The sequence below is a fragment of the Cloeon dipterum genome, chromosome X, assembly GCF_949628265.1.
Source record: "Cloeon dipterum chromosome X, ieCloDipt1.1, whole genome shotgun sequence".
Taxonomy (NCBI): Eukaryota; Metazoa; Arthropoda; class Insecta; order Ephemeroptera; family Baetidae; genus Cloeon; species Cloeon dipterum.
The window spans coordinates 8,117,063-8,131,128 of record NC_088790.1 but is presented as its reverse complement, the minus strand read 5'-3'; the positions used below and the strand labels follow the sequence as shown (position 1 = coordinate 8,131,128).

General features: G+C 42.2%; 4 protein-coding genes across 4 annotated transcripts in view; 1 reads left to right on the top strand and 3 right to left on the bottom strand.

Annotated features, from left to right (window-relative positions):
- The window catches only part of Flo2 (flotillin-2), a 112,599-nt gene that overhangs the window by 76,849 nt on the left and 21,684 nt on the right, over positions 1-14,066 (top strand). The window lies entirely within an intron of this gene.
- Positions 6,273-8,634, bottom strand: LOC135945575 (glucose dehydrogenase [FAD, quinone]-like). Its single transcript, XM_065493351.1, has 2 exons — positions 8,515-8,634; positions 6,273-8,210 (listed from the first exon to the last, which is right to left on the bottom strand). The coding sequence occupies exon 2, from the start codon at positions 8,204-8,206 to the stop codon at positions 6,353-6,355; it is 1,854 nt and encodes a 617-aa protein (XP_065349423.1). The 5' UTR covers positions 8,207-8,210; positions 8,515-8,634; the 3' UTR covers positions 6,273-6,352.
- Positions 8,761-11,287, bottom strand: LOC135945574 (glucose dehydrogenase [FAD, quinone]-like). Its single transcript, XM_065493349.1, has 2 exons — positions 11,062-11,287; positions 8,761-10,984 (listed from the first exon to the last, which is right to left on the bottom strand). The coding sequence occupies exon 2, from the start codon at positions 10,970-10,972 to the stop codon at positions 9,080-9,082; it is 1,893 nt and encodes a 630-aa protein (XP_065349421.1). The 5' UTR covers positions 10,973-10,984; positions 11,062-11,287; the 3' UTR covers positions 8,761-9,079.
- LOC135945576 (glucose dehydrogenase [FAD, quinone]-like) lies at positions 11,419-13,658 on the bottom strand. Its single transcript, XM_065493352.1, has 2 exons — positions 13,564-13,658; positions 11,419-13,326 (listed from the first exon to the last, which is right to left on the bottom strand). The coding sequence occupies exon 2, from the start codon at positions 13,312-13,314 to the stop codon at positions 11,461-11,463; it is 1,854 nt and encodes a 617-aa protein (XP_065349424.1). The 5' UTR covers positions 13,315-13,326; positions 13,564-13,658; the 3' UTR covers positions 11,419-11,460.

Here is a 14,066-nt window from a genome sequence, read left to right as displayed (position 1 = left end):
TTGAGCATATTTGGAAAAAACTTATTATGGGCTCATTACGAATGTTAAAAAGAATCATTGAATTCAGTTAAATAGTAGTTTTGCTCTTGACATGTGTGTGGGTTTTGCCCCAACAGTAATCTTCATTCACTTGATTGTTTCGGACCAAAATAAATTGCAGGAACTGCTTTGTGTGACCAACCTTATGCAATTTGAGATCTTAATTAACATTGAACTTAGCAGTAGCAAGGAAAACTGGCAGATAAAATTTTTATTAAAACGCTCTGTGAAGGTAAATTCAAACGACAAGAACGCGTGCTAAAACCATCAAGTGCACAAAACTTAAATTTTACGATCATGGGTTACTCTGCTCTTTATAGTCATCCAAGTTCAAATTTGTTTTACTCATTGCCTTCACATTCTGATTTCAGGTATGAACCGGCTCTTCTTGTGGTACTTGAAGATATCCGAGTGGACCTTTTAAAAATAACTCACTATCAGAGGCAGGTCAGTGTTGTTCCTAATCTCGGCAAAGGCCCCTGAAACGCAACGATGCGTTCAAATTGCAGCAATTTGCTCACGTTTAGACGCTTTCTGACGCGTAAGCTTGAAAATTTAGAGATCGGACGTGCGGTAAAGCTGTTCACTCCACTCACCACTTTCCACCGCAATTACTTTATAAACACGGAATATTGTGAGTTTTTAATTCTTCCACACGAAAGGTAGATTTTTCCCATTTGATCAATGGACCGCGCGAGAAAACGTGCGGATAGGGGAGAAAATTATCGCTTTCTAGATCAAATGCAAGCACTTTGAAATTGATTTTACTCTTTAGAAACAATTAACAGGCTATGCAGGGCTTCTCTCAACCTTTTTCGCCAAGGGGTCTGCTGTGCAGAAATTTCTCCATCCGATCTCATTATTTAGAATATTATCTCCGCGACGTATCAAATCAGCAGCAGCAGGGGTCTCGATCCCGAGCCCAATAATTATTAGATAAAAGGTCTTAATTGTGTGGAACAAAAGAAAACGCTCTTAATAAAAACAGAAGAGATGTTGATTTATTTGTCAGTCCGGTGCACTGCGAGTGTTTCATATTTTTTCGGAATAGAGACCAATCCGGATGTTTTTGCTCTTGCGAGGCTCAACCAAAAATTCAACTCTCCCACTCTGACCCTAATTCGCGCACAATAGCACGGGCATATACATATGTGGCTGGAAATCCATTTTTGGTAATTGCCCTTTCAGCAAGTCTCTTTGTTGCCGCGTGCCCAGTTGACAGCGCGGCGTCAAGAACAACAATCGCGAAATGAACCGGAGAAAGTCAATTTGGCCGTACAAATTTCATCTTCTTTCCTTCCTCTTATATTAATTCGCGCCGAACATACAGGTGTTAATTACCGGCGACAAAAGGATTTGCGTGCGTGTGGCCCTCGCCGTGACTTTGACGACGCCAAAATATTTTGATGCCAAGCCTTTAACGGCGGCTGAGGAAAAACTCGAGGATGAAAAGAAAGATGTGACAGAGGATGGAAAGTGAAATTCGAGGTCCGTTTCTCATTCGATGCCATCGGCAAATTGTGGACACGCTCTTTGTCTGGCTGCATTCAACAAACGCGGACTTGCAAATTGGCAATTTCATTTTTTGCGTCCGCATATATATTCAGCAGATTAGGCATCTGAATTGGATTTCTAGCGCCTTTGTGGCGGCCGTTTCGACTTATCTAGTTACTCTGTTTTATCCATTGGGATAGATACAATCCTTGTCTTTTCATTATGGGATATGTGAAGAATGTCTCTCTATAAACAAAAAACCGGCTCCGCTGATAATCTTTATCCTCTGCATTAATGTGTTTTTATAGTGGAAAAAATAAATTTACATAAGGAAAAAAGACGTGAATAAAGCGTATATACGAAATTACTTTTTCAGTTCTGATTCATTATAATTTGTTGCCGCGGATTTGATGACAAGCTTAAATAAATAGAAATCTTATTAGGAGGCAACCGATTTTATGTTAGAAGTAAAAATGCATTAAGATTGTTTTGGAGGTTAATATCATTTGACAGTGAAAGGTCACAAGCTTGTCTTTAAAGATGCGCGCTTTCTATCAGATATATTTAAAAAATAAGTTAGGAATTTGGCATACGCACTTTGTTGATAATTCTTGAAAGGCATGGCCTTGGCTTTGCAAGAAATTTTAGTTTCAAGATTGAAACGAGCCTGTCCAATTTAATAATTTATTTTTTATATTTTTAAAGTTTTGGAAACAAAAACAATTTAATAAAAATATTGGGCAAAACGGTAAAACTACTTTTTTGTAGTGACATGCCATAAGTTAAATAAAGATGGATTGAATTAATTTTGGGTTATATAGGAATATAATTTAATTATGAGGTATATTTTATTTTCACGTATGGGCTTTTATTGTTAGCGTCCACGATTCATTAATTCAAGGTTCGGCATAGTGCGAGAAGTCGATGACACCAAAAGTGCATCTCTATAATACATTTTTCGGTATAGTAAACAGACAAGAAAGCAAAACACCAACGGTTTTATTTTGCAAAATAGCCTCCTTTCAACAGATTTTTGCTTTCCGCATTTTGCCTCACATTTCACTTTCAAATATAAAGCTTCAACCAGGGATAATAAACTCAAAACCACAATCGATTTTCTCTGGAAGAATATTTAACGCCTTTTAACAAGTGGATCTAACATTGGAAAGTTGTTGCAATAATATCTAAAGCACAACACAAACGATCAGGAAGTGCGATTATTGCGCCAATCGGCGTGCCAATGCATCTTGAATGAAATCCGTCAAGTGCGAATTTAACCAATCTCGAGTGCAAAGGTATTTAGCAGCTGCTGCGTGCCTACGTGCACCAGGTCTCTCGCGGCTCTAATGAAATGTCCAGCCGGAAAGTGTTGCAAGCCGCCGTCTCGGTTTCTTTGTACAATATTATGTATTGAAAACGTCGACAACATGCGTCAGGGAGATAGAAAAAATAGTCGCTCACGTGCTGCAATGCAACAACAATGCATTTCAGAATTCCTCAGAGCAAAAAGTCATCGCTCAGCGCAACAATTACGCTCGCAGTTTTCACTTTCAGCGTCGATTACGTGAATGATGAGATGCACTTTTCAGCTTTCCGATGGAGATGCACAGCACTTAATTGCTCCGACTCTTACTTTCGTCCTCGGCCTCCCACTATGTCGTTTTTCTGACAAAGTTTTTTCGTGCCTATGGCGAAAATGCATCTTTTTGTCTCCTGGAAAACAGTGCAGTCCTCTCATGCACGCGTGGGTTCTACTTTCCAATCCAAAACCCTCAGTCAAACGGGTCAAACGTAATCCTTTGTCAAAGCCGACAGTCGCCTCCACAAACATGCGTTTAAACGGCCCTCTTTTAACAGGGAATATTGAATGGTCTCGGATTTCTGGATTGCTGCTTGTTGACACACAAATTCCTAAGTAAACTCTTGATCTATTCGTGAGAATGAAACGGCCCTCAGCGAAATACAATAATAGAACATATTAAATTGACTGAAAACAAATATTAATCAAGATTATTTTTACTAAAAATATTATGAGCCTTTTTTTGGAAAAAATCTTGTACTTCTAGTCTAGGAAGAAATCATTTAATTAAAATGCAATAACTAATTTTCTCTTTTCTTTTTACCCCTTCTCTGATTTCTATTAAAATTTCAAAATCTTAAATTAAATTTTTTTCACTCCTTAACATTCATATTTTTTGTCTCGTTCTGATTGCCCGGTGGCACTTTTAGCCATACACAAATCACAATTGTCACAATTTTCTTCCGCTTCTTATTCATTTCTGGTTTAGAAATCTGTCCACTGCATTATTTGCAATGCGTGTTGGCGCACAATTAATCAGCGAAATTTTGTTCTAATTCCAATCAAAGGCCGGTCTCATTTTGCACTCGGAACAATGGATGAACACACGTTTCTTTGCTTAGCCTTCGCTGATCGAATCGCGAATAAATTGAACGAACAAACGCCGGCCGGGGGCCGCTAGCAGAAACTTTCGCATCGGAAAATGAATTTCTCCGCTGGGCGCAAAACAAACGACCGATTGCCCGCGTGAGGCCCGCGCTGAAGCATAGGAGTGTCCGAATGGCATTTTTATCGACGATAAAGGAAACTCTCTCGACGCGAGATTCATTCACGCAGTCAAATGCTATTACCGCAGTGACAATTGCGTGGTACCTCGCGGCCTCTCTTTCGATTTATGGCCGATGCAAAATAGCAAACGTTTATGGTGTGAGAAAATTGCTCGCGCTGTTGAGAAATCAAATTGATTGTTGCCTATGTCAACAATGTGGGATTTTTTATGCATGGCAGATATTTTTTAAAGATTTTTTTTTTAAAATGAAGTTAAAATTTCAGGACTTTTTTCTAAATATTTAATCCTCATTCTAATCACAATTAGTATTTTAAATAGATGAATACTTGCTATAATCATCAGTCGATACGATTACTGTGAAGGAGATCTCTCAGGACAAACAGTAATCGATTTACGATATTTTTATGTTATGTCCTTTCTCCATAGGTTATATCTCGCTTTTAACCAGTCATTTAGGTTCCAATCTGCATAAAAATCTTATCAAACAACAATTTATTCTTTTGAAATCACAAAATCAACATGAGCTAACAAAGATGATTCTGCAGCTTCTTGAGTATTAATTTTTTTGCGGCCGCAATTTTTTACGATCTCTATTCTCCAATTCATGCAAAGGTTGAGCATCTAATTTTTTGTCCTCTGACAGATGTTTGTTCCTTGCCCATAATTAATCCGCGTCTTGCCAGCTGGTAGAAAGTTAATGTTACTAATCGCATTCCACTTGCTAGGAAATTCCTCTTTATTTAAACGCGAGTGACGAATCGTCGTCGAAATGTTTGCCTTAAAACGGATGAATCCGCCCTGAATTATTTAACTTGAACGATATGGTAGGCAGATAAACAAATCAAAGTTTCACTTTTCTCCGTCCTGTTTGTCGGTTAATTCAATACAATCGTGGCACGCTTTGATTTATCTGGATAAGTGTTTCTAGGCAGAGGCGCTCCCATGAATTATTCTAATAATATGCACGTGGTGTTAAAAGCACAGAGAGTGCTGTCGGCGTGCCGACAATTGTCACGCCTTTCCTGCTCGCTAGCAAATATTGGAAGCTGATCTTTTTTCTCTTTCTCTCTTTTTTCTGCAGCCCGAAGAGAGAAAGAAGCTCTTTTGCAAGTGTTTCTTCAGAGATGGTCTACGTGCTTGGATCACGTAAAGAGCGCAGTTTCGTCTCGTTGTTATCCAATTGAGCACTTTGTAAAGCCATTTCTCTCACCTGTTGCAGCGTGCAGGCAGGAGAAATGCATTTCCCTGCCGGTGCAATTGCACGTGTGTTGCGAGATCAGCGGCCGAGTGAAAGAGTCAGTCAGTTGCATTGCATGCATAAATGGAGGTGCAATATGCTACAATTCGTGTCACTCATCGGAACGAAAGTTGCTGCTCGGGAATTCTCATTTTGCATAATGTGGTTTGTTATTATGACTCAGTTTCAAAAGCATCACGTTCCTTGCCGTTTCACCCGTGTTTATTGAGACAGTTCATTTTCAAGTGAAATGTAGTCATCATAAATAAATTAATTATTTAATTTTGTTGCTGGGCTTATAATGAACTCAAAAACCTGACCTAAGCTTGCAAAATTTAATTTTAATTTTTTTTAGTTAACAGTTAGTATTGGAAAATCGGAACATGCAAATTTTAGGCAGTTAAACCATATATATCAATCAATTAATACCTGCTAAAGCCATACAAATATGGACAATTTTATAAGACCTAAAAATATTGTAAACGAAATAGTAGAGGGATGTTTGACTTTTTTTACTTTTATCTGGCTGTAGACATGCCGAAATTCAAGATTTTTAGTGTTTAGTTTGAAGAGACAAATCCAAAATATTTAATTTTTTATTAATATATCCTATCGTCAATTAATGAATGAATTTTTTATGAAGTACCTTCCTTTCATTGTTGGTTGAGCTAATGGTGCCGGTTGAATTTAGAAACATTGCGCCGTGGTGCTTATACTGCTCTCTTACTTGACGGGCGAGCGTGTAGCCTACCTCTCAAGGCGCTGATTCCACACACAATACGACCACGCAGAGAAAGTTTGCAGCTGACTCTAATATAATGAGCGCAAATACGTATTTTATTATTCTAATGAATCGTGCGCACAAAAACTCAACAGTAATGAGTCCGCAGTTTTTTATGCAAGTAAACAAATCATTTGTTCAAAATTTACACCCGTTTTGGTTTTCTATTTAATGAGCATTCACAAAAGCAACACAATTCACTTTTTTACCATGCTACAGCCAAGCCTTCTTAATAAAATCGGCGGCCCTCTCTCCTATCATGATGGACGGCGCGTTGGTATTTCCTGACACGATTTTCGGCATGATGGAGGCATCGGCCACCCTAAGCCCCTTGATGCCATGCACCCTGAGCTCAGGATCCACAACGGACATCAGTGGATCGGCTCCCATTTTGCAGGTGCCTACGGGGTGGTAGATAGTCGATCCGATTTGCCTGAGTGCGCACTCGTGGTACTCGTCCGAATCCTTGTCGAATTTCGCGCACGCGGGAAGATAGTCCACACGTTTAATGCCCAGTTTCGCCATTGCCTCTGTTTTGGCAAAGCGTTTGTGATACTTAATGGCTTCTATTACTCGGTGTACGTCGTCGTCGTGAGAAAAGTAATTGGCGAAGATCAAAGGTTTTTCGATAGGGTTGGATGATTTTAGTTTCACTTCTCCTGCGCTCTCTGGTCGCAACAGCGTGATGACAGGGCTGAAGAGAGTGTGGTTTTCGTTCAGCTGCTGTAGGTAGTCACGCGTTTCCTGATTGTAGCCCTGATTTTTAAGGAACAGAGGCCATACTAGAGGGTCTTTCGCCATTACTATCAAGTGGTGAATCTGAATATCAGGGTGCTGGGGGTTGTCCTTGTTGAGAGGCGTGTTGATGAATGACATGAAATCGTAGGTGCCTATTGTCGAGTAGTATCCGGTCCTGTGCATCAGGTACTTGAAAAATTCCTCCACCTTGAACTGCTCGGGATCTGCAGTTTTCAGGTTGACGTTTGTCAATGCAAAAATGTTTCCCAGGAAGAGAATGTGGTCTTGCAGATTCTTGCCGACAAAAGGAGCATCCTTGATGACGTCGATGCCAATCTCATTCAAATGCTGCTGCGGTCCGATGCCAGATAGCAACAGGATGTGTGGTGAACCGATGGCTCCAGCTGACAAGACGACCTCTTTGGTGGCCTTTGCGTACTGTTTCTCACCGCCTTTGACAAACTCCACGCCGGTTATCCTATTCTCATTCTTGTCGAAACGCAATTTCGTAACGTGCGAGTTTTTAGAGATGTGCAAATTCCGCCTATCCTTTGCAGGGCTGAGGAAAGCTTTAGCCGTGTTGAATCGGACGTTGTCCTTTTGCGTGGACGGTGCGGTGCCGTATCCGACGGGGGTTGCCGAGTTGACGTCGATCTTCTCGTAGCCAAGTTCCTTGGCTGCGTCGTAGAAAAAGTCAGAAATTAACTTGGGCTCGCCGTTCTTGTAGACTTTGGCCTCGAGAGGGCCGCCTTTCGCGTGGAATTCATCTGACTTATCTGCGTTCTCCGACTTTTTGAAGTACTTGAGCACCTCCTCGTAGCCCCAGCCAGTGTTTCCCATCCGCTCCCAGTTGTCGTAGTCGTGTTTGTTGCCCCTTACGTAGATCATGGCGTTGAGCACAGAGGTGCCGCCGAGCGCCTTCCCGCGCGGCCAGTAGCACCGACCACCCTCCATGCCCAGGCAGCTTTTGCCATCGGCCTCGGGCCAAAACTCCCAGTCGTCCTGCGTGTGCTGCGATTCGAAAAAGAGCACCGGCACCTCGGACGTCAGACCGGGGTTGTCGCCGGCCTCCAGTAGCAGCACGTTCCAATTTTCCGCCTCACTTAGCCTTCCTGCAACGGCGGCGCCCGCGCTGCCCGCCCCAATTACGATAAAATCGTACTCGGGCAGGAATTGGTCAGCTGGGGTGTCTGTTGGATACTGGTTGGGGTTATTTAGCCTGCATTGTTTGCCGATCAGAGAGCTGAGGAGTGTGGCAAAGAGCACGGCTGCTGTGCCGTTGCCTTTCGTGCACGTCAAGTCAACTGAGGCCACTTGCTCGAGGTTCATTATGCTGCAAAAGTAAGGCCAATCAATTTCTGCAGAGTTGCTTCTTCTGATAGAAAAATTCCAGTAACGAACACCTATCCCCAAGAAAGAATTATTTCACTATTTAAAAAAAAATCCAATAAAAATCGAAGATTTTAATTAATAGCAAATAAAATAAAGGGCTCTTTTGCCCTTACTATAACAGAAAAAAGTTGGTTTACATTAAATTAAACAAATATTTTGACGGGGAAAATCTAGAATACAAAATTATGTATGTTCAAAACAACTGTTGCGGCTAAAGATGCGATTAAGATAAGTGAAATATATACCAGAGTGCCGATTTTCTCCGCTCGCTCCTCAACGATAAAATGGCAGAGCCCCTCGAACCAACAAGTTTTATATCTCATGACCTGTAACCTTAAGAATTATATCAACATGATGTAGCATTTTAAGAAAGTTATTGACGATATCAGAGATAAAATTTGTTGAATTTTTAAACAAACAGACACACTGGTTATATTCATTTAGATCAAAATAAATTATTATTAAAATTATTAATGAATGAAAATCAAAAGTCGGATTGATTTTCTCTCTGCGATTTAATACTTATATTTTGATACATAGTTCTGTTCTCATATTGCAAGCGACTAGACAAACTACATATTTTAAAAATTTGCAGGATTTTTATTACGCCAATACATGGAAATAGAAAAGGAATACGTTAAAAAATAATTAGAGCTGTACTGTCGAGGGCTTAAAACTCTAAGCAAGTAATTATCGAAATTTTCAAATACGTAAGCGAATATTATAAAATAGTTAGACTTTTTAGGAAAATCACTCTTTATGTTTGATTAAAAATTGAAAGCTCGTAAAAAACTGCGATATAAGTGAAGATTACAAAAAATGTACTCGCATACCAGCTGTGATATTTTCTTCTATTTTGAGGCAAAGCCAGTCTTTTTTAATAAAATCAGCTCCTCTCTCGCCAATCATAATCGCAGCCGCGTTAGTGTTGGCCGAAACGATTTTCGGCATAATGGACGCGTCGACCACTCGCAGCCCTTTAATTCCGCGCACCTTCAGCTCAGGGTCGACGACTGAATTTTTGGGGTCAGGCCCCATTTTGCACGTCCCTACAGGGTGGTATAGGGTGGCTCCAATGTGGCGCAAACAACACTCGTAATACTCGTCACTGCCGATTTCGTGCTTGCGGCTGCACGGCTTGTAGTCGTCCTCGAATTCCGTGCCAAGTGTCTGCATGGCCGGCGTCTCGGCGAATTTCTTCATGTATTTAATGGCTTCTATCATCGTTTTGACGTCGTCTTCGTGGTCCAAGAAGTTTGCGTTGATAATGGGGGGATCAAACGCATTTGTAGACCTTAGTTTGATTTCGCCAACGCTTTTTGGGCGAAGCAGCGTTGCCAGGAGCATCAGAGTTGGGCCTTTTTTATTAAGATGTTTGAAATGCTCGTAAGTCTCGTTATTGTACCACTGTGAGTCCAGCCACATGGGCGTCATGACGTGGTAGTCTTGGGGCACCAGCACATGGTGAATCTCGATGTCCGGCCTCTTTTTGTTTTCATTCAAAGGCGTGTTAATAAATCCCGTAAAATCACTTGTTCCTAGCGATGCCAAGTCGCCTCTGCGATAGAAGAGGAATTGGTACAGGTCATCCCGCAGCTTGGCTTGAAAGTCTATTTTAGCATTAATGTTCTTCAGTATTAAATGGGTGCCTTGATACATGAAGTGATCTTGCAGATTTTTCCCAACTGGCAGGTCGGCGTGAACAGCAATTCCAAAATTTTTTAGATGCTTGTTTGGTCCGATTCCTGAAAGCATCAATATCTGCGGAGAGTGGATCGTACCGGCGGACAAAACAACTTCTTTACTGGCGGCTACAAAGTAAGAGCTGCCTGCCTTTTCAAACTCTACGCCGACCACTCTGCCGTTTTTGATACGCAGTTTAGTAACATGTGATTTCTTGGATACGTGCAAGTTTTCTCTGTCCTTGGCGGGAGCGAGAAAGGCTTTCGCTGTGTTAAGCCTTTCGCCATTTATATGTGTCGATGGCACCCTGTCGTAGCCCACGGGAGTGGCGCTGTTCAGGTCAACCTGCTCGTAGCCCATTTCCTTTGCTGCCTGGAAAAAGTGAGGTATTATCTCCAACTGCTCTCCTGGATACTGTTTCACGCTGAGTAAACCTCCAGTGGCGTGAAATTCGTCCTCCACCTCGCCATCCTCGGACTTTTTAAAATATTTCAGCACTTGCTCGTAGCCCCAATCTTTGTTTCCCATTTTTTCCCAGTCGTCAAAGTCATGCTTGTTGCCCCTAACATAAAACAGCGCGTTGATCGATGACGATCCACCAAGAGCTTTTCCGCGTGGTATGTAACACTGACCATTCTGCATGCCCAGACACGATTTTCCGTCGGCCTCAGCCCACAGTTCCCAATCTTCTTGGCCGTGCTGCAGGCTGAACGTCAGTGCTGGTATTTCCGTGAGAACCCCAGGGTCGTCTCCCGCTTCCAGCAGCAGCACGTTCCATTTTTCCACTTCGGAAAGTCTGCTGGCCACCACCGACCCGGCACTGCCGGCGCCAATCACAATGAAGTCGTACTCTGATAACAGTTGTGCGTCACTGACGTCCTTCGGATACTGCGCTGGGTTGCCCAAATTGCACTGGGCGTTCAGTACTGCGTTCACGAAACCGGTGAAAAGTATTGTTGCAGCCCCACCTGCGTACAGGTTTGAGCATTGGTGCTGGATGCAGTTAGTTGGAGCATCCATTGCTTTTAAGAGCTGGAAAATTAGTCACAATTAGAATACACAATTTGTTATACACAATAATTTATTTAAAAGAAGATCATGGTTTTTACCTGCAGACCAACGAAAGCAGCCCTAACCTCTCGTGAAGCTGTTGAAAAGAGTTGTGATGCTAGCTCAAGAAGCGAAATCGTTCCGCCTTAAAAATGCATTATTTACTCCCACTCATATACACTATTCATTCTCATAGACGTCACTTGCATAATTATATTTCGTGACAATCACGAAGGTGAGCTTGGTCAAGTTCATTACCATATTTTAAAAAAATAAAAAGAATGACAGCTTGTAATATTCACACTACGTTTTTACAAGTTATTTTACCGTTTAAAATTAGTTGTAAATGATGAGTACAATTATGATCGTCTTATGCATGAAACAATCATATGGTATGATAATTAAAGAAAAACATATTTTAGATTTTATTTGTTATTTTTTCTTTATTTATTATTTTATTACTCTGAGGGTGCCCAGTCTTTTTTAACAAAATCAGCCCCCCTCTCGCCAATCATAATCGCAGCCGCGTTAGTGTTCGCCGACACTATTTTCGGCATGATGGACGCGTCAACCACTCGCAGTCCTTTGACTCCGTGAACCTTCAGCTCAGGGTCAACGACCGAGTCGCTGGAGTCGGGCCCCATTTTGCATGTGCCCACGGGGTGATATAGGGTGGCTCCAATGTGGCGCAAACAACACTCGTAATACTCGTCACTGCCGATTTCGTGCTTGTTGCTACACGGCTTGTAGTCGTCCTCGAATTCTGTACCGAGCGCCTTCATGGTCGGCGTCTCAGCGAACTTTTTCGCGTACTTGATGGCTTCAATCATGGTCTTGAGGTCATCTTCGTGGTTTAGGAGGTTGGCGTGGATGACCGGGCGGTCAGATATGTTGGCAGATTTTAGTTTAATCTCGCCAACGCTTTTTGGACGAAGCAACGTGATAATAAGCATCAGAGTGGCGCCTTTTTTGTTAACTTGCTTAAAATGCAAATAAGTTTCTTTGTTGTACCCCTGCGAGTGCAGCCACATCGGCATACTAGACTGGTCGTCTTCGGGCACCAAATTGTGGTGGATCTCGATGTCCGGTCTGCTTTTGTCCTTGTTCAGAGGCGTGTTGATGAAGCCCGTGAAATCTCCTGTGCCGAACGAGGCCAAATCTCCTCTGCGATAAAAAAGGTACTGATACAGGTCATCCCGCATTTTTGCTTGTGGATCCGGGATTTTAGCGTTCAAGTTTTTAAGTGTCAGATGGACTCCCGAGTACATGAAGTGGTCTTGTAGATTTTTCCCGACTGGCAGATCTGCGTGAACCTGGATTCCGAGCTCTTCAAGGTGCTCCTTGGGTCCGATTCCAGAGAGCATCAGAATCTGCGGCGAGTTAGTCGAGCCGGCGGACAAGATCACCTCTTTTGTAGCTTTCACAAAATGAGAATTACCGTCTTTTTCAAATTCCACACCAATCACCCTGCCGTTTTCAATTCGCAGTTTTCCGACATGCGATTTTTTAGACACGTGCAAGTTGTCTCTGTCCTTGGCGGGTGTTAGAAAGGCTTTCGCTGTGTTTAACCTTTCACTGTTCCTTTGAGTCGACGGCAACCTGTCATAGCCCACGGGGGTGGCGCTGTTCAGGTCAACCTTTTCGTAGCCCATTTCCTTGGCTGCCTGGAAGAAGTGTGGAATGATTTTCATCTGCTCAGTCGGATACTTTTTGGCGCTGAGCAGTCCGCCTTTGGCGTGGAATTCGTCCTCGACCTCGCCGTCCTCTGATTTTTTAAAGTACTTGAGCACCTCCTCATAGCCCCATCCCGTATTTCCTGTCCTCTCCCAGTCGTCGTAGTCGTGCTTGTTTCCTCTGACGTAAAGCAATGCGTTTATAGATGAAGAGCCACCCAGAGCTTTACCGCGTGGAATATAACACTTGCCACCTTGCATGCCCAGACAGGTCTTACCGTCGGCCTCGGCCCACAGCTCCCAATCTTCTCTACCGTGCTGCAGTCCAGCAGCCAGGGCCGGTATGTCTGTGGTCATTCCGGGGTCGTCACCAGCCTCTAGCAGAAGAACGTTCCATTTTTCCTCCTCGGTCAGCCTACTGGCCACCACAGACCCGGCACTGCCGGCGCCGATTACAATGAAATCGTACTCTGGAAGCAATAATGCACCTCCGACATCCTTTGGGTATTGAGCAGGGTTGCCTAAATTGCACTGGGCGTTCAGCACAGCGTTCACCAAGCCGGCGAAAAGTACAGTTGCAGCCCCGCCGGCATTTGGGTACGGGCACGGATGCTGAATGCAGTTGGAAGCCGCCTCCATTGTTTCAGGCAGCTAAAAATCCCAACAAAAAATAATCACTTATATTTTATGTATCAAACAAGGTTTATAACACCTCCAAAAATTTTTGTAAGCTCTATTAGTTATTAATGCAAGTAGCTTGTTTTTCTCTGATCTCATTGGATAAAATCATGAGCATTAATGTGATTTATGTCTTGCAACTGTTTTATTTAAAATGAAAACAATGCTGTTTCATTATAAATGTGTAATTTTAGAAGAATATTTAAGTACTTGCTGGCTAGTGAACGCAGACGTGTCCTCTTATCAATCTTCTGTGCCGAGCAATCTTGTTTGCAGACTGAGTCCGTTGATGCCTGCTGCGAAATTCATACCCACTCCTTCCCCCGTACGATTATTTTGTATGATACCACTTGAATTCCACAGATACGTGAAGGTCAACTTCTTTCATGCACTCCAGTCTGTAGATGAGCTTTGTTTTTCCTTATTATTTTTCTAGCTTTTACTTATTTTAATTTTAAGAGAAACCTAAGTAAATTCTATTATTAGAGGTAGTTTTGATCGATCTTATTATCTATCAAGATAAGAAAATCAGTTGTTTGGTTTTATCTCCATATGGTAAAAAAGTCAATAGTTATTTCTTAAGCATTTTCGTTAAGAAATTAATGGATATTACAAATGGTTGGTTCCTTGACGAAAACCTTGTTATATTTTGATTTTACCGATTTTACATTTGGCGGCAGTTATTAATGTCGCAAAAACTCGCTTGCACCTGC